Source organism: Chrysemys picta, chromosome 1 (assembly GCF_011386835.1).
Source record: "Chrysemys picta bellii isolate R12L10 chromosome 1, ASM1138683v2, whole genome shotgun sequence".
In the NCBI taxonomy this organism is placed as follows: Eukaryota; Metazoa; Chordata; order Testudines; family Emydidae; genus Chrysemys; species Chrysemys picta.
In genome coordinates this window covers 192,184,472-192,204,615 of record NC_088791.1, presented here as the reverse complement: position 1 = coordinate 192,204,615, position 20,144 = coordinate 192,184,472, and the positions used below count along the sequence as shown (strand labels likewise).

The 20,144-nt window shown below is 40.4% G+C and overlaps 1 protein-coding gene across 8 annotated transcripts in view; it reads left to right on the top strand.

The window, feature by feature from the left end:
- Nucleotides 1-18,780, top strand: part of RUNX1 (RUNX family transcription factor 1) — a 213,385-nt gene extending 194,605 nt beyond the window's left edge. For 7 of the 8 annotated variants that reach the window (XM_065590181.1, XM_042855806.2, XM_005303326.4 and 4 more), the window contains 2 exons: nt 10,840-11,001; nt 14,184-18,780. In XM_065590181.1, the coding sequence (XP_065446253.1) occupies nt 10,840-11,001; nt 14,184-14,677 (656 nt within the window). In that variant the 3' untranslated portion in view covers nt 14,678-18,780. The remainder of the gene's footprint in view (nt 1-10,839; nt 11,002-14,183) is intronic. The other variant, XM_042855807.2, reaches the window with a different exon arrangement.
- The last annotated feature ends 1,364 nt before the right edge of the window (nt 18,781-20,144 follow it).

The window sequence follows — 20,144 nt, the reverse complement described above, 5'->3', positions numbered from 1 at the left end:
AGTCGGGGGAGAGGGGGACATGATATTCTGCTGCTGTGTGTAGAATGCCCCTAGATGAATTCCACATTATTAGTTTATGTTCTCTCTTCTGAGCACTAGGGATGAGATCATGAAAGTGTAAATGGCTGTTATCTTCAAAGGCCTCTTTTATACTGACAAAGCTCCACCTTGCCAACCTGTATTATTAGTCTATTTTAATCCTAATTAGTACACATCAAGGTCAGAGTTTTGTGGTGGATAAAATGACTGCAAACTCCAGAGAGCAGGTTTTTTCTTATGCAGCTTTCATGTGGAGAAAGGGGAAGAGAGAAGTGCTGAAGGTATGAAAGATGAGATTGGGAAGGGGTCTTTGCTTATCTGTGGGCTAGAGAACTTTAATATGGTGTAATTAGTTCACATCTTTAGGAGCTACCTGTGAGATGCCTGATGCCGTGTTGTAGTCATTCCTTTGTTACTGTGACCCACGGCAGTCTGTACAGACTCGTTGAGGTTACTTGCTTCCTTGCTACTCTTTATTTCCAAGGGGAATAATTCCTCTAAGCAATGTCCAACCTCAAATTAAATGGTCTTCAAACACATATATAGAAATAGGAGGCAATTCCACATGCATTAAAACCAGGCTGTATCCCTTCATGACTATCCTTTCGAACACAAGTTCCCAAATCCTTCTATGACCTTTCAAGAAGATGTCTTAGTGGTTTGGCACTGGCAAATTACATTTCCAGTGACCCTTAGCCAAGGGCTGCTGAGAGCAGGCACAGCATGGTGGAGGTATGAAATCAGAGCAACACCACTTCTGCTAACCACACCGCTACTCCTCCTCCACCATTCCCCATGGACTGGCACCAGAAGGCAATTGTTGAATTCCTTGAATCTCCCCTCTCTTGTACAAGAAAAATATTGTAGTACTCACTAGGAGACAGGATGGTATTGTGGTTAGGGCACTGAACCAGTACTCTAGCTAGATGGCTCTGCTACAGACTGAGAGACCTTGAGCAATTCACTTAAGCTTTGATTCAGCAAAGCATTTAAGCACACACTTATGTGCTTTGCTGAACTGGAGTCTTGATATCTGTATGCTCCAGTTCCCTGTCTGTAAAACTGAGGATTATAATAATATTGTCCTTCCTCATGGGTGTGGTGTGAGGATAAATTCATTAACATTTGTGAGGTGCTAAAATTCTACAATGATGAGGAACATATCAGTATCTAGATAAACAGATGTTTGAAGCAGTGGAGCTGAAAGGTGGGCCAATAATAACATTTGTTCTGTGTTAGTACAGTGCTTAGCCCACTGGGGCTCCTAGGAGTTACAGTACTACAAATAATAATAATAATTAATACTAAGGGTCAGTTATATGCCATGGCTTATTATAAAGAGTATAGCAATAGCTTGTGTGAAGCTGTCAGGGTAGCCAAGGTATTCTTTGACTCCCGACTCTTAGAGCTGTGATTTCCTAGCAATTCTTTTTATGCTCTAGGAGAGAATTTGAGGACAGGGAGGGGGGAAAACTGCAACATGCCAGAGTCTGCTTGAGTGCCTTTCACAAGAAGCCAAAAAAGTGGAAGGTCAGGGTTGAATTCTTTGATTTCACTCATTGTTAATATTCTTTTTTGGAGAGTGAGGAAGATTGGGGGGGGGGCGGAGAAGGAATCAAGTTTTTTGAATAAATAAATAAATCACTCTCCAGGGTGAGTCATACCTCAGAAGACAAAGAACAATGCATCCTTAATTTACAAAACTCAGCTTTCTGATTTCTGTGTGTCGCTGGCACTGTGAGACTCTGCCGCTTGCACATAACGCAGTCATGTTCTTCAAAGCAACAGTGACGCCAGCCCAGAAAGTGTGTGCTTACTCAGTGGGAGAGATGGTTTATATTTCATCTGAGCAGCTTATGTACTAACCTGCTAGAACAGCACACACATTGATTGTGAAATCAGTTTTCACAGTTCGGTGCTTGCTCTGTTGCGCCTCCCAGTGTTGGCAGCAGGTTAGCAAGAAGAACTGCAGAAGATTCCCAGGGGCCCCCAGACAATCACTATTTCATAAGCATTCCATCATTATTATTTATGTATTTATTTGGCAGTACAATACAGCATGCAAGCTGTTCTCGGTTTCTAGCTTGGACAGTTCATTAGGGAGGCCCTAAGCCGCAGTATAAGAGAATGTAGGGGGTGGGGAGATCCCTTCAGCAAGTACTTTCTTCCATTGCCTTTGGTATCCTTTTTGCATTTTAGCTATTTTGCAGCATTCACTTGCTGGCATGGCCTGGAAATAGAGTGAAACAAGTTAAAACAAACTGTTAGGGAGTGACAGGTTTCAGAGTAGCAGCCGTGTTAATCTGTATCTGCAAAAAGAACAGGAGTACTTGTGGCACCTTAGAGACTAACAAATTTATTAGAGCATAAGCTTTCGTGGGCTACAGCCGAAGCAGTGGGCTGTAGCTCACGAAAGCTTATGCTCTAATAAATTTGTTAGTCTCTAAGGTGCCACAAGTACTCCTGTTCTTTTTGTTAGGGAGTGCTTGTTTTTTCCCTTCTGTAAGAGGGCAGCCCTACCAGAGCGCCCTCATGTGACAAGCACACCTGCCTTAGTTTTCCCTCCTTCTGAGTCCCCAGAAATAGTCCAAAGCATCTGCCCAAATATACACGTAGCCTGTATGGAGTTCATGTATTCCAAAAGAACTGTGCCCGTAAATCATAACAGAACGTGTCCGAACACCATAAACCAGCAGTCCCCCAACATAGTCCAAACAGTAAGAGCAACATACAACCCTGCCATTTCTCACCTCAGCCCCAGCTCTCCACCACAGCCCCAGCTTCCTTCACTACACCCCAGCACTCAGCCTAGTCCTCTCCTGTCCTGGTACCAGGAGAGCCAGCCCTACCCTTCCAGCTGGGATGCACCCCTGCTTTTCCTAGTGGGAACCCCTCAGCCTCTATGCTGGGAGCATCCTAACCAGTGGAGCATCACTTCTCATGGTGCCTCTGGGCCCAGCTCTCCAGCCCTGGAGATGTCAGCGGGTAAGTCCCTCCACTGCACCCCTGCCTTGAGCCCTCTCTGTCCCTTGGCTCTGGTTCAGAGCCAGCAGGCATCTCCCTCTGCTGCTCTTCCTGCCTTCAGCCCTTTCCAGCCCTTACTCTCTGGCTTGAAGACACCAGTCAGCAATTCCCCCTTGCTGCTTTCCTTTGCTTTGAAAACACCTTCTGCTTCCTTCCGGGACATTCTCCAGTCCCTCTGGCCTCTGGCAGCTCTCACCTGCCTCTGACTGAACCAGTCTGCTCTGACTCACTGGGACTGTATTTCCTAACTTCCTTCAGGGACTTCACTGGGTCTCTCCTTGATCCTTTTTAGCCTCCAGCTGCAATCCTGGTCTTAATCGGCCAAATAGGAGAACTTGCTCTGGCACAGGGCTCTGGACCTACTTCATTTACTGGGGCCAGCCGCCCAGTGACATCCCCTGTCCCTCCCATTTTGAAAGAAGAAGCAGTTGGAATTGTTCATGTGTTATTTTACAAAATTGCAGTGGGGCGCCTTAAAAACTGGAGGATTATGATCCCCAGTAGTTAGAGGCACTGCGGGATTTGCCTCCTCAAGACTCATTTCTGCGGCAATGCCTAAAAGAAAGTAGCTAACTGACAAATTAGTGCTACACAGGGGGGAAGCTGGGGACTGGTGATACACAGAAAATAAATCAAAAGCAGAACTATCACTAGAACTTCCAGCCATCACCTTGGCCTGTTGTGTCTCATCCTCCCCAATATTTGTGTTTCTTTTTTGTCTCTCACATTATAGGCTGCCCACTTTGTAGAGACTGTATCTTCTTACATAGCTGTAGAACACCCAGCATATTTTGGCAACTGTTGGAATAATAATAATAATAATTAATAATAAGCGTAGGGAATTCCACAAAAACCGCAGTAAAGGTAAATTAATATGGTGCAATTAAGAGTAACCTTTTAAAAGGTTGCCACTCTAGCCCATATTGTGCTCTAAAACCTAAGGAACTGATGCTACTGCAGGAATTGTGTGGAGCTGCATGCATTTCATGGTCCCATGGGAGATGAGGCTCAGACTCCTCTAGAACTCCTTGACAGTTTGAACATTTCACAAAACCTCAGAAGTGCTGAAATAAAAGTAAATATTGGGGTATGAGGCCAGTGCTGAAGGTGCCTTTTATGAAGAGTGAGTAGCTTTGGCAGTGCCATGAAAACATGATGTGCACCATAGCCCAATGTGGCCTTCATTTACACCAGTTCATATAGTGGAAGGGCTACAGGAGGTAATCTGGGGGCTCCACACAATCAGAGATTTCAAGCCAACAGTGAGCCGTGAAGTGTATATAAGGGGGGGGGTGTTATCTTGCGGCTCCCACGGAGGAAGGCAGTGCAGTTGATGTGGAACAGACAGCTCAACTTTGAGCATGTAAAGACAATGGAGTGGTGGCAGCCACTGGAATTCTCAGCCAAAAGACCCATTGTCAACCATTGCAAATCTAGTGTGAGGTTTTCAAAGCCGCAGTGGGGATTTGGATGCCCAATTCCCATTCATTTCCAATTTTCAAGCCCTTAGGTGGCTTTAAAAATTCTGTCTCTAAAATTTGTGCCCACTTCCATGAATCCCAAACATCTCCTCACTGTTACACTGGGAAATGGCTCTGTGGTTTGACAGAGCAACCTAGTAGTTTCCACCATGTGTCATGCTCAGGGGAAGCACCCTGTATAATGAAATAGCTGAGGGTGGAATTTTTACAGTTTGCTCTGTAATTTTCCAGTTCCTCATCTTCCAGCACTGAGAAGCGTTAGAATATTTGCCTTGTGTGTCTGCTGCTGCCAGCGATGACCTTGCCCTTTGGAAAGTGCTACCTTCTCAAAGCCACTAACTAATCCTTTCAGCTGCTGAGAGGTGACACAGCTTTCCAAAGTGCTGCTGTAGGCTGGGATTTAAGGCTTGTCTTTGTGATTTGTTGGGCCCCAAGTTGGTAGGAAGGGGAGAGAGTGATGGAGCCATGTTGGTCATGCTGCTGGATGGGAGATCAGGTCAAATCAGTGCAAGATTGTAGGGCCCCAGTCTGTCCTTTGTGTACCTGGGGTTGGAAGGAGTAAACGGAAGATGGAAGATGATGAGGGTGGCAGTGGATGAAGCGGAGAAAGGAATGTGAGTGAGAGAAAAAATTAAAAGAACTTTGCAAAATGTCTTCATTTTTTTCTTGAGGCCTAAAACTTCCCTCCTCTCAGCCCATTGCCCCGTTCAGCAAGAAACCTCTCTGAATGAACGTGTCTAATCAAGACCATTCCTGACTTACTCACACTGGCAGAGAGGGAAATTCGCACTATGAGAACTGCTTCCCTTTGGAAAGTTTGGCAAATCATGAAGGCGGTGGGGAAAAAGCAAATGAATACTGGAGTCAGTGAAGCTTTGTAAAGTAGTTGATGGCCCTAGTCATTTCTTATCTCCCTCTGGGATGACATTAGTAAGCCCCTGCTTAGCCATTGAGATGGGACCCCAGCCTTCTTTCATCCCATCTTTTGGGCCAGATGTTCCCGTTAAGGTGCTAGCCAGGATGATGGAGGAATTGCAAAGCTTGACACTATGTGACTGACAGACATTTTTGCAACTTGAGAGAAATGGCTGGCAACTGCAGAGGCTGTTTCACATTTTGTCTGACTCATGTTATTATGGAATTTTAACTGATACAGATATCTGGCTAAGCAACTGCTTGCTACTTGTATATACTTGTGGGTGACTCCCTTTTACCCATTGACCCTTGTGCTGTAAAATCATTTCTGGAAGGCAAGACGTCAAGATAATAAGACTTTTTAGCTAGGTATGTATTGTTTGTGGGAATGAAACATTATTTTCTCGTGTTGCCTTTGGAATTTACCCTAGTTTAGACAGGGGCCTCCAGGTAAAATGCACCCAAAGCTAGTCAAGGGGGTACCTATTACCTTGCTGAATACTGATGCATCATTCTCAATCCTGACTCGCACCATAAAGTACTGACTCACATCCTGCAGCTCCTTGCTGAAGCTTCCAGTAAACACACTATGTCATAGTGAGATTTGGCTCACACTGCTCCACTTGGCTAAGATTAGACTGTAATGTCTGATCTGCAATGACACACTGAGTGCTGTCTCACTCTGTACTATGGTGGCACAAACCAGCTCCAAAGGCAGATTGTATCCTACCAACCACAGACAAGACAGAAATTCACATAATCATTAAGCAAGTTCTCTTCATTCTCATAGGCACAGTGGTACCAGCCATCTGATTTCCATATCTGATTGACCACTTAAACTTAAAACTTCCAATCTCTTTAAGGAATTAGTTTTACACCACAAAGATTAAGAAGTTTCAGATTGTAAGATCTTTTTTTACCTTAGAAATGAGTGGGTGAATAAAACAGACCCCACCCTCTACCACAACAAAGGGGCCAAATCCTCAGCTTGGGTAAATTGGCACAGTTCTATGGAAGTCTGTGGAACTGTGCTGATTTACACCACCAAGCACCTCGCTTTATTTTGCTGTGCATTTTGAAGTGTAAATCTGCTCTGAAAAGTGATTCTATAGAAATGGCATCATGGAGCTCTGTGTGTGTTGTGTCTCACTGATTTCTATGCCATGTGTGCTCAGTTTACAGGTAAAAAGCTATTTGGGAGGTTTTTTAATGACTGTCCCACAAAATCACTTTGGGCTCTGAAGCCAAGCTGAGTTCTCTCCTCCTCATGCATCCTCGCCATTAATAAAGGTTCTGTAGGCCAAATTTGGCCTTGATTTATATCTGTGCAACTCCATTGCCTGGCAGGTATTTGCTCACTCTTGTTCTGCAGTGCTAACAAACAGTAAAAAAAGAGAAAAAGTCCCTAAAGTCAGCAAATGAAACTGAATACCCACAGGGAACAGATCTGCTAAGTAAGAAGACACTACCTTTACACAGTCACTTTTCAGAGTACAGTTGTACTTAAAGCAACTGCACCAGAGGTGTTGTGGTTTGTACGGGACTAAAGAGTGTTACAAGTATTATATAAATGGCTTAGACAGTTCTTGGGATAGTTGCATGGCATTTTGCATGTGGGCTCAAAGCCAACCTTACTACCGTTTGCAATCATGGGTCATACAGTACTAGAAAATCACTACTGTTGAGGCATGATACTTCTGTAGTGCAATTATTTGGTGCCAAGCACACATTAGCTGGAATATGTGCTAACAATTATGGGGCAGTGCAAAAAGTTCTCCAGCACCACCTGTTGACAAACCATTGACAGTGAAATCTCAGGTCAGAAAGCAGAATTATCAACATTCTGTGAAGATGCCAACCTTCTGCAAATTAGGCTTTGATTTTCCACTGCAACAATCCTTAGAAAAATGCTATATATGAGACCCCAAGAAGCAATATGGGAAAGAGATTTTAACCCTCTTACCTGAGTCTTTTACCAAAGCTTATTTGATTAATCATTAAACAGTATACAACATTGGCACTGTTTAATTATGAGGGTGTTTTTTAAAAAACCAAACACCACAACTTTTTCATGGCACTACAACATGACAAGGCATGAAAGATGGTCCAATACATCATGCTTAATAGCTTGGTAGACAGGAGCCTGAGAGCTAGTGACTACACAGCAAGGTGTGAATTACAGTGCTGTAATTATTGCCCTGGAGTGTTTTATTGCAATTAGTAACTGTTTTCATTTTTTAAAATATATTTTCTCCTATGATGAAAAGCAGAAATGAAAGTACATGCTAATAGAAGAAATGCAGGAAGAATTGGGCCCAGATCCTCAGATTGGTGTAAACAGCTTCAGCTCCACTGACTTCATGCTGTTTTGCTCTCCTTTTAAATAATTCTGCAATCCTATTTGGCATTAAGACCCCAAAGGCCCTAAAGGCCCTATTATTTTCTCTGAAGTTTGGGAAGAAACTCAGATTTTTTTAAAGCAGGTTTTCATACATTTAACTTTCTCTCTCTCTCTCTCTCTCTGTCTCACACACACACACACACCAGGTTGCTACATTTTGAAACATTTAAATCTTTACTCTGATTGGGAAGAGAATGGTGAGTTGGGGGGGGGATTGTATTTCTTTAAACTGTGGCAGTTTGCGGTTCCAGTTTAAGTTAAGATAAACTGAAAGTTCACCATTGGGTCCTAAAGAAAGAAGGATATCAGAAATATTTCCAACTCCCTTTGAAGTCAGTGGAAATGCTCCCATTGACCTTCGTGGGAGTTGAACGAAGCCCTAAATACTGAAACAGTGGCAGAAGTCACCACCCCCCGGCAAAAAAAAACCTACAGAATTTTCCAGTGCTATTTTCATTGCTTTATTTGGTAGTAAATGACTGAAGGAAGAGGCGGATGGGGTCAGTGAGTTTCTAACCCAGGTATTGTGGTTATGCTGCATTAGCATCATTGAATGGTATGCAATTTGTTAACCAATCAGAGCTCTTCATTTTTAAAGCATTCTAGGACAACTATTAACGAAAATTATGTGTTTGGGAATTCAAGTAACAAAATATAAGGTTGATTTTTGGCAGTTAGATTTTTTTTTACTTGATGAAGACTTAGATGGGCTATGGGGTTAGTAGTGGGATACAGAGCCTTTCATCTCTCGGTCACTGCTTCAAATCCATCTCAGGTCAATAGTAATTGACAGTGGATCTTGAATGAGCTAGATCAAATATATTGGTAGCCTCTGTCCAGTTGCTAATGGGCATGTGCTTGCATCACAAAATATACCACTCTTGGGTTTCTGGCTAGGGCACAGCACTGAGGCAGTTGTACTGGCATTAAAAGAGGGGTAGAGTTCATATTTCAGTCTTCAGACTGCTGACTCCTTCTGTTTTAGACACAATCAGTGAGAAGGTGGTGCTGACCCATCTACATGGCATAACTGGAATAGGTGGTATGACAATGCCTCCTATCATTCCTCTCCATGAAGAGCCACAGAATGATGAGAGGTAGCTGCTGCTCCTTCCCAAAGGCACTCACATGTCAATTCCCATAGGTAGAGATCCTTCCTCACTCTTTTTCAATACCTACAGGCCAAGATAGAGCATCAGAGAGCAGGAGATAAGTATGCTGAGTCATGGGGGTTCCTCTGTGAAACAAACTTCCAGGGCAGATTAGACTAATTCAGAGTATGACCACTTTTAGGGCATGCTACAAGATCCTTCCCTCTTTGAAATAGTTTTCCTACCATAACTGGAAATGGTGGTGAAGGAAAAAAGAAGCAAATACAAATGAAGTGGAGCTTCCTCCCTCCAAGGAAGGAAGAAAGACAGAGAGTCCAGGAAGCTCACTAGGGACCTTCTTCTGCAGTGGTGTGGGTATTAGAAAACCCTTCAGATAAAATAGGTAAACGAAAATTGGCTTCTGGGATAGCACTCTCAGCAGATTCACCAACGACTGAATGGGCAAGAAGACTGAACTATACAGTTTCCCTGCTAGAGTTGGTCCTTCCAGGATCCAATTATCCTAGTACTCAGGTGAATAGACATATTGAAATCAATGGGACTAGACTGATTTAGTAGGTTTAATCTGCAAGTGGCCTTACAAGTAATTTTTAAAAAGGCCAGGTTACTCCACTCTGCTTTTGGATAAATCTCCACTTCCAAACAAATGAAAGAAACAAAATATAAATCTCATCTCCATAATTCGCAACAAACCTCCAAATGTGGTTTCTTATGGAAGCTCTATGTCCTTCACCTCGAACTTGAGAGCATTTCTTTCCATGCTGGTATCCATCCTGTGCATAGTATCAGCTTTTTGCCACTCTGATATTTGCTTCTTTCAAAGAGACAATTAGTCAGTTTGAGCGGTCGGAGAAAATTCTCACTGCTGGGGAAACTAGTGAGAAACCCCAGATTTGTGGAAAAAAGAGACAATTTCCATTCTTGCTTTGTGTTTTTTCCTGAAAGTAAAAAGGCAGCTTGTGCAGATGGGGAAAATGGCAGTTCCAGATGTGGACGCTCACGTGGCAAAAAGAGGTGGTTCCTACGATGGACAAACTGCTTTGGACGAATATAAATACTGCCCCTCATCCCTGCTACAAATCTTTGACCCCATACTTAAGCCAAATTCATTCCGAGGCTAAAAAATAATCAGTTAACTTTCTTCTCTATTAAAAAAAAAACTGTTTGCATTTCCAGATTTCACCTAGAAGCACCAGAAATCATGAAATATCCTGTTTTCCAATTTTTCAGTTCCAAGAGGCTTGCACAAGAACTCCTAATTCTGAAGTTCATCCAGCTCTAGTAGTTTCATTCATCTCTAGTAACAGACCTTCCGTAATCACTGTAATCACTATCTCTAACAAAATAAATTGTCACAGAACTAAGACCGGAATTTTCAAGTAAGCCGAAGGGCATTAGACACCCACATCCTTTTGAACTGGGCACCTAACTCCCTTCGGATCCTTTGAAAATCCCAGTCTAAATTGTCACAATTTAGCATGGCTGTCTTCTACTCAGTGACATGTGAGTCTTACTTTTGTGGCACAGCAGCAACAACACTGCACAACTGAAATACTAATGTACCTCAACCATGAACAGTTTGTGCATTGACACTTTCACCTTGGGAAGCTTAATCCGCTTTTCCCTGACCACCATCAATGTGAATTATCAAAAAGCTTCAACTGATCAAAAATCACAGCAGCACAAATAACATTTTAAAGAGCGATTCATCTGAAGGTGTCTTAACAAAGGGGAATGTTTGAAGTAAATTGTGAATTGAAGCAAATGATAAGTTTCTGTATAAACCATTTGGTTCAGTTCCTATGTTTGATCACGGTGTTTAGAGGCTAAAAATAACCTCTCTCTCAATACTTCTTTTCCTTTGCAGATACAAGGCAAGTACAGCCATCTCCTCCATGGTCCTATGATCAGTCCTACCAATACTTGGGATCAATCGCCACGCCCTCAGTGCACCCTGCCACTCCAATTTCACCTGGGAGAGCTAGTGGAATGACATCCCTCACTGCGGAACTCTCAAGCCGACTCTCAAGTAAGTATCTAAAAGTTATTCACACTAAACAGGTACCACCGTAGCCATGTGGCAGTTTCCAAACCACAGTGATACCAGTGGTTGGAGCTTCTTAGCATCTTGTTACCTTTTTACTCAAATCAGGATGAAATACATTTTGAGTCTGCAAGAAAAAGTTTTCAAGTGTTTACTTGGCTTTGGATAAGTGATGGGGAAATCCAGAATGTCATTGTCAAAAACCAGAAGAGAAATTAATTTTAGCTGCTTTGAAATGGGAGATATGCAGAACTATAAAAATAGTTTAGAAAGCTGGAGTGCTGCAATATCTGCCAAGAAATGAATGCTGCGGATGTTTAATCTCTGCTTCCTTCCCTCACACTAAATTCAGAGCAGATCACAGCAGATTAGGGGCTTAGAGCTGAACAGAGGATGGTGGTTTTTTTGACATTTTAAGTGTTGTGTTTTACTGTGTTATGTTATGTCTCTGTCGAATTGCACTGCAGAACTTTACAGGCCAACATAAAAATGTATCTCTAAATGAACACTTATCACCTGGTTTTGTATCATTTACCGCAGTCCATCTGCTGACATTAACCCCCACCTCTTGAACCAACATTTGGGTGTTCACCATCATGAATTCTCTTTAAATGAATGGGAGCCACACAACTAAAGTTCCTACATAGCTCTTTGGAACTTTACCCCTTGGCAGCAAATGTTGGCCTTGTTGGAGTAGGTGGGACCCCTTGAATGGCCTATAGTCTATGCTGCTGTTGGACTTATAGTGGGTTGTACCTGCTTAAAAATACTGTTTTCAATTATGCACTTTTTAATCACTTACCTATCCTTATCTGGGCTTCTCAGTAGAAATAGGTTATTTTGTTAAGGTTAGGGGACAGCTAGATATTAGAGCAGGCTGGAAATTGATAATGGATTTTTGTAGACAATTAAAACTTTATTTAAAAAAAATCTTCTGTGAAATGTTTTTGTTTTGTTTTTCATTGACAAGCTAAAACCAAAGCAATGAAATGTTTTGATTATTTTTGTTTTTTCTCCCTTTTTCTCTCCTTTTTTTCCTCCCATCGCCTCCTTTTCCATGAGCAAAATAAAAAAAGTGAGAAAGAAAAAAGAAAAAACTGGGAAAAAAATAATTTGCTGACTAACCAGAAATTTTCAAACAAAACTAAAATTGTCCAGGAAAGATTTTATTTACAAATGAAAAAACATTTTTTGGTTGAAAATTGTTTTGGAACCAAACATTTTGACCAGCTTTAACATACTGTGTGTGTGTGTGTGTGTGTGTGTGTGTGTGTGTGTGTGTGTGTGTTAAAGAAGTTAGGAAAACTAATTTAAACTCTTTTTTTTAAGGACATATTTTGCCCTCATTTTTTTCCAGTTCGTACATGCGTATAGGTGTCTATGTAAAGGGAACACTCTTTCATCTTCCCTTACCACGCCATCATAACATTATCACTGACAGGAAAATCACTTCCAACTCCAACAGATAAAGAAATACACCACGTGCCCTGAGTTCATCTCACTCAGACAGTATTACAAAACCTTAACTCTGACCGCAAGGAAATTCACTTATAGTTACTATAGAAATACGCACACGAGGTTACTGTATGATGAGTTATTTTTTGTGGGAAACTGTGAGATTGGTGAAAAGGTTTTACATTACAGCACATCAGATGAATTTGGGGAGTGTAATTTGTTTATCTATTGGAGGTGGAAGTGGTTTCTCTGTGGAGATGCAGAATCTGTCAGTGACCAGAGTTAGTGTGATATCTGAGTGCTTCTTTCACTTGCAGTTTCCTTGCTTTCATGGGTCTAGTTGGGTGGGTTTTGCCTTCAGGCAACCTTAACTGGTTTGTAATTAAGTTTTTTGTTTGTGGGATATTATTTATATTTTAAACACTTTCCGTATTAACATAAAATATCTCTTTGTATCATTGTAACTCCCCCAGTAAAACCCACACTTGCACACCAAAACACCCTAAGGAACTAAGAAAGGTTTAGAAACCCATTGAAGAAATCTGGCTATGACAAGCTTTCAGAACCTGACACTGTAGTATGTCTGCTCTACCTTTCAATCCAGTCAGAGCAGACTGCTTTGTTTTCCTTCTTCCACATACTAGTGCTTCCTTCTGCACACACACTCCTTTCATAAAGTATCCACCCCTTGTCTGAAAAGGTTGTTTTTGGGAAAGTTTTCTTATTATTGTTATTTTGATAATACATAGCTGCCACATCAGAGGACTGACAGCTTCCATTCATCTGAGTCAGGATGAAGACCCTTTTAAGGAGGCCATTATCTGTTCAGGTTGTTTAATCCCTTTGGAGGAGGCGATGGTGGGCGGGAGCACACTTTCATCTGTGTTAAACCAATGGGAGCAGAGTTTAGCTGTCATATCAGATCTTCAGCTCAGTCAGGTGTGAAACATTTCCATTTAAAAAAAAACCACTTCAGTCTTTTAATCCCAAAGTATCCTGCTTGGAAACAAATCTGCAATAGATGTCATTTTATTGACTTCCTAAAGCCAAGATTTTCAAAAGTCAGTAATGATTTCAGGAGACTCCATTTTTCAGTGCCCAACTTTCGGACACCTTAAAGAGGCCTGATTTTTCTTAACTTCAGTAAGGTTGATAGACAATGTGGACCACTATTATTAGTTGTAGTGTGCAGAACACACATATTTATACCTAAAAACAGAATCTGCTCCAAGGAGCTTTCGATCTTTAAGACAGACAAATAAGGCAGTTACAACAAGAGACTAAGCATTGGAGTGAAAACCTGCAACACCTGCATTCAAGGTCCCACCTCTGCCAATGTGTGGTCCTTGGCAAATTACTTAGCTTTGGTGTCTCAGTTTCCCCCTCTCCAAAACTACTTGTTACTATTGTGTTTCTACTTCACGAGGGCACTGTGATGACTATTTTGTTAATGTTTATAGAGCACTCTGAAGCTGTAAATATTGCGTAGGCTGTAAGTGCTATGAAAACAAACAAACAAATAAAAACCTAAAGGGCAAGGGTAATCCCTCTTAATTGCCCCTTTACTGAAATGAATTCAAAAGTTTCAGATAGCCAGTGTTATCAATACCCTATCACTGATCCACCATGAGAAAGCATTGTCCTTTCGTGACTCATTAAAATCTTGTTCTTTCCATTTAAAATTGATTTGTTTTTCTTCTCTCAAAAACTAGGTGCTTCTGACCTAACAGCATTCAGTGATCCCAGGGTGGGAATTGATCGCCCATTCTCCACTCTTCCTTCAATTTCTGATCCTCGTATGCACTATCCTGGAGCATTCACCTACACCCCAACGCCTGTCAGTTCAGGAATAGGAATTGGTATGTCTGCTATGACCACTGCCACAAGATATCACACTTATCTCCCTCCTCCATATCCTGGTTCTTCTCAGTCTCAAGGTAGCCCATTTCAGACCAGCTCACCTTCTTACCATCTCTATTACGGAACATCAGCAGGGTCATACCAGTTCTCCATGATGTCTGGGGGAGATCGGTCACCCCCCCGTATCCTCCCTCCTTGCACTAATGCTTCCACAGGGTCTACTCTCCTCAACCCCAATCTTCCAAACCAAAGCGATGTGGTGGAGGCAGAAGGTAGTCACAGCAACTCCCCTACCAACATGGGCACCACAGCAAGGCTGGAAGAAGCAGTATGGCGACCATATTGAATTAATTATAAGTAGAGATGGGCCAGGACTAACATGCTTTTTATCTGCTGATGCCCATAGGTATCCCATAAATACCTTTCTTGCCTGTGGGCACTGCCATGTTTATACATCACTTTCAGAAGCAAACGATCCAAAAGTCAGTACTTCAGGAATGATGTCATGGTGTTAGCCAATCAGTGAAGGGATGTCATTCCAGAAAAGTAGCCTTTTTCAAGGGCTGAACTTCTGGAAAGGAGAACATTTAAGTTGGTCTAGAGATAGGGAAGGTGGGTAGATAGACACACCAGTGGCCTCCAAACATCCTTGATTTTGGAGGTCTCCCAAAGTCCTAAAAAGTGCTTTAGTTCACGTCTAATTTTAAAGACTTAAAATCTAACACAATCTTAGTTAATCATATGGGCGTGTTAGTTATAAGGAAGTATAGGAAGATTCCCAGAGGGAAACTGTGAATGCTTCTGATTTAGCAATGCTGTGAATGAGAAGTTTTATATCTTGGACATTGACTTTTTTACCAAGTTATATATTCCAAAGAATATGGATTTTTTTATTATTATTAATTTTTTAAGGATGCAACTCATCCTGCTTTGCATCTAACTTCCTTTATTTCTTTTTTGGCACCTTATATATTGCAAAAAGATTTCTTTTTTTTTTTTTTAAATCATGCTTGCTTCTTTATTGCTTTGTCAACTGAAAGAATCAGCCCCTTTTCAATGAGGTAATTTAACTTTTTTCTTTTGGACTTTGTGTAATGCAATGGCTACAGCCTTAGGTCATTTTCAACTACTGTACTATTATGATTTCCTCAATATTTATGCTTGATGTTTAGACTTTTCTTATTTGTTGATACTATTATTATTTAAATATGCTCTTTTCTTTTGGTAGCAGCCAAAGTTAAATTTATAACATTGAAAAAAGGCTGAGATAACGATGGGTAACGTGTTGTCTAGTTATCTAGCCATATTGTTTACATTTTGCTCCATTTATTTAATTTGCCATTTGAAACCCTATAAAGTAATTCTTTTCCTCTGCTGGTCTTTCAACACCAACAGTCACTTGAAGGATCAGCAGTGTGGAAGTATATAATTTGTAAAGCAGACACAATGGTGTCAAGCATCTCTCTTCAACCAAATATATAGGGCCATATTCTGCTATTGATCCTGCCTGGGCTTCTTATTGACTTTAGCAGCAGTCAAGTATTCATTCAAGGACAGAATCTAGCATGTAGGTGGCATGCCAAGAGTGAAATCCTGGTGCCATTTAAGTCAATTGGAGATTTGCCATTGACTTAAATGGGGTCAGAATGTCACCCAAAGTTTCCACCACAACACTGTACATACCACTGTACTAAAAAATAGAGCAAATTAACAAATCACAAGTAAATGGAGCTGAAAAGTGCTATCAGACGCAACTGGAAACCAGGATATCAAACAAGTGGAGTTTAAAAGTTCTGTGATCATATAGTTCTGAAGGAAGAGGAATATTCAAAACTGGTGCACAGAATATTCTGTCCTGTAGAAAATTTGAAATGCATTATAATAGTACTAATCTGCTATTATGGAATCATCACTGTTGCCCATCGTTAACAGCACAAACATATCAGATGTCACTGTAAATTTTAAGGCACTATTTTATTGGAGTGTTTGGTCTGAATGCATTTGTTGTACTACTCATTAATTACAAACTGCTGATGTTGACGTGTGCATTCAAAATGATCTGATTGTTATTTAATGTACCTCTTAAATTAGTGAAACAATTGCAGGTCAGCTCAGAAGAGTATTTGAAAGCAGGACTTCAGATCAGTGTTTGATGTTTAAAAAAAAATTTAAAAGGATTTGAATTACAAAGATCCTTGGCTGCAGGCAGCAAAACAGCTGGACTTATTTAAAACAATTTGTTTTTCGAGTTTTCTTTATATAAATATATATATATATATATTAGGTTTTGCTTCTTTGTTTTGGTCAGATGCAGAAGCACTTTGGAATAAAACAAGTTACAAATTGAAGCATCTAACATGGTCAATAAGGTTATTCTCATGCAGAAAATGAGGGAATGTTTCAAAGGATATCAGTAGAAGCTCAAAGTTTTCTTATTATTTAAAATACATAAATTGGCATTGTCCTTTTAGTTCAACATAATTATATATTAAATTTGCTAAGAACAAAAGAAGTGGAAGACACAAAGTGTTAAAGTATATTTTGAAAATACAGTGTCCACACTGAACTTTAACGAGCCTTTGTGACACTTTGCATAGTCAGTGTCTCTTGTCTCCAGTGACCTTGAAAAAAGTCCTTCTTCACTGCTTAGACTGTAGCACTACTGGAGAATCCACACAAGTCCGCCTGAAAAATCATAAATTGGCCAGAAAACAAACCACATCTGTCTTTTGAAAACCATCCCCCCTTCATGCCCAGTAGCCACGTACTTTGTTTTTAAGGAATTGTCTTGATCATCAACAAACGATGAGGACGATATATGTGGCATACCTTTGAGACTGTACAAAAGCACTTAGCAGATGAAAGAAGGAAGCTTAAGCAAGACATTTCCTGTATTCGTGCCTCTCTAAATTAATTCAGTTTTATCATTCCCGTTGTTGAATTAAACCTAAAAGGACAGTTCCATTTCCCTACAAACTGTTCTGCCCCCGCAGATGGCTCAGGATTCTAATCCCACTAAAATAGACAATTATTCATATTTTCCCCCAAGGGTTGGGTTTGAATGTTCCTTTTGCAAAATATAATTTGTAGCCATGTTTGAAACAACCCTGCTTAGCAGTCAAAGTACTATTAGACTTGAGTAAATATAGGACTTCACTCTCATTTGCATGAAGGCCCCTTTCCACTGCTCTGTAAATTACATTTATACCCACGCTAAGCCCCCCGTTGCACAGCCAGAACAGTCCTTCGTGTAAGTGGCAGTCAGGCCCATCCTGTCTTACTGCTACTGAGGATTTCATGCATAATTATGATAAATAATTTTTTGGAAAGGAGACAAGCAATTTCCAGAAAGTGGCCCACAGTCTGAGATAGGTGATATGTGTCCTGGTTTGCCTGTGTCCTTGAAACATTCATGATTATTTTCTGAGTGACCTTTTTCATTGATTTGTTTGAAAATTCAGAAATAATAGATTATTTTTTATTTGAGCAAAATACTTTCTTGTTTACCTGCATCATAACATTTTTTGTTAATTTAGCTTGGTCAGTACTGATCACTTGGCATTTTTTTCTCCTTATTGTAGAAGAGTTGCATCAACAGACTTACTTGTATTTATGTATGTAAATAGAGTTTAAAAGCTACATAGCAAAATATTGTTAGTGCTTGTAATTACTCTGCATTTTTTTAATTTTTCTATGTTTTTAATGAACTTATCCTTGTGTTGGCAAAATACTGAAGTGAAGCTTGTTTCTTTCCAACTTAGTTATTTTAGGCTTCAAAATTAACTACATTTTATTCACTTTTATAAACAGTTATAGCATGGTCTCTGTCAAACACACTTCACTTCTTTTTTTTTTTTTTTTGTAGGGGAGAAATGAATGTGCAAAAAACTGTGGGTTCTTTGTGGTTTTCTGGCTGTGACAGTTATGACTTCATTTAAAAAAAGAAACTTTCAGTCTGAAATGACTGTATGGTAAATCTGATAGAGAACGCAATGGGAAATGTGATCCTATCAGAACAGCATCAGAGTATATTTGTTCAGCATTTACTGGATATGTTTACAAAACAGATGTTGCAATGTACTGGAATGGTCACATTTTCCTTCAAAACTGTCACCCTGAACTTTTTCAGAAGGGGAAACTTTTAAGCACTGGTGGTTTATTTGTTGTTGTTGTTGTTGTTGTTTTAACCAGATAGAAAAAGAAAATGGAGTAGATTTCCCCCACTACAAGATGTCTCTAGATACCACGTCAAAGTAGACACTTACTGTACATAGTGAAGGCAGTATCCAGTGCTACAGGAAAATTCATGATGACTAGCATGCCGAGCAGCTGGACTGCTAACTTAGTTCTAATGGAGACTTTCTTTCTTTCTTTCTTTGTACCACAGTTTCTTCTGTAAATTCAATATTATAATTAGTGTGAATGACAAATAAAATGTTTGACAAGTAACCACGCTGGATTGGTTTGTTCTTTTATTAGGAAGGGAATAGCCTGTAACTCCAGTAGTGAAAGGCCATTGGCAAGGTATCAATCACAATTTCAAAAAGATTTTCCTTACAGTTTGCCAGTCATATGCTGACATGCTTACTCTTTTTTTTTTTTTTTTTTTTTTTTTAATTCCATACCCTTCTAGAGAAGGCCAGCACAAGACCTCTTAGGTCACTTAAGTCTTCAAAATAGAACTTTAAGTGCTGCGGAGGCCTAACAATTGAATTAAGTTTTTGGCTTCTTAATTAAATCAGAACTTTCCAAGAAGTCCTATATCTTCTCTCCCACTCTAGATCTTTCTTCAGATACAAAACAGTACAGTAAATTTCACCTGTTTCAGAAGAGACTTGCTGTCTTCAGTAGAAAGAACAGGAGTACTTGTGGCACCTTAGAGACTAACAAATTTATTTGAGCATAAGCTTTTGTGGGCTACAGCCCACTTCTTCGGATGCATAGAATGGAACATATATTGAGGAGATACACCCACACATACAGAGAGCATGAAAAGGTGGAGTTGTCTTACCAACTCTGAGAGGCCAATTAAGTGAGAGAAAAAAACTTTTGAAGTGATAATCAAGCTAGCCCAGTACAGACAGTTTGGTAAGAAGTGTGAGAATACTTACAAGGGGAGATAGATTCAATGTTTGTAATGGTTCAGCCATTCCCAGTCTCTATTCAAGCCTAAGTTGATTGTATCTAGTTTGCATATCAATTCCAGCTCAGCAGTGTCTCTTTGGAGTCTGTTTTTGAAGCTTTTCTGTTGCAAAATTGCCACCCGCAGGTCTGTCATTGAATGACCAGACAGGTTAAAGTGTTCTCCCACTGGTTTTTGAATCTTATGATTCCTGATGTCAGATTTGTATCCATTAATTTGTTTGCGTAGAGACTGTCCGGTTTGGCCAATGTACATGGCAGAGGGGCATTGCTGGCACATGATGGCATGTATCACATTGGTAGATGTGCAGGTGAATGAGCCCCTGATGGCATGGCTGATGTGATTAGGTCCTATGATGATGATGACCTAAACCAGACAGTCTCTACGCAAAAGAATTAATGGGCACAAATCTGACATCAGGAATCATAACATTCAAAAACCAGTAGGAGAACACTTTAACCTGTCTGGTCATTCAATGACAGACCTGCGGGTGGCAATTTTGCAACAGAAAAGCTTCAAAAACAGACTCCAAAGAGACACTGCTGAGCTGGAATTGATATGCAAACTAGATACAATCAACTTAGGCTTGAATAGAGACTGGGAATGGCTGAGCCATTACAAACATTGAATCTATCTCCCCTTGTAAGTATTCTCACACTTCTTATCAAAC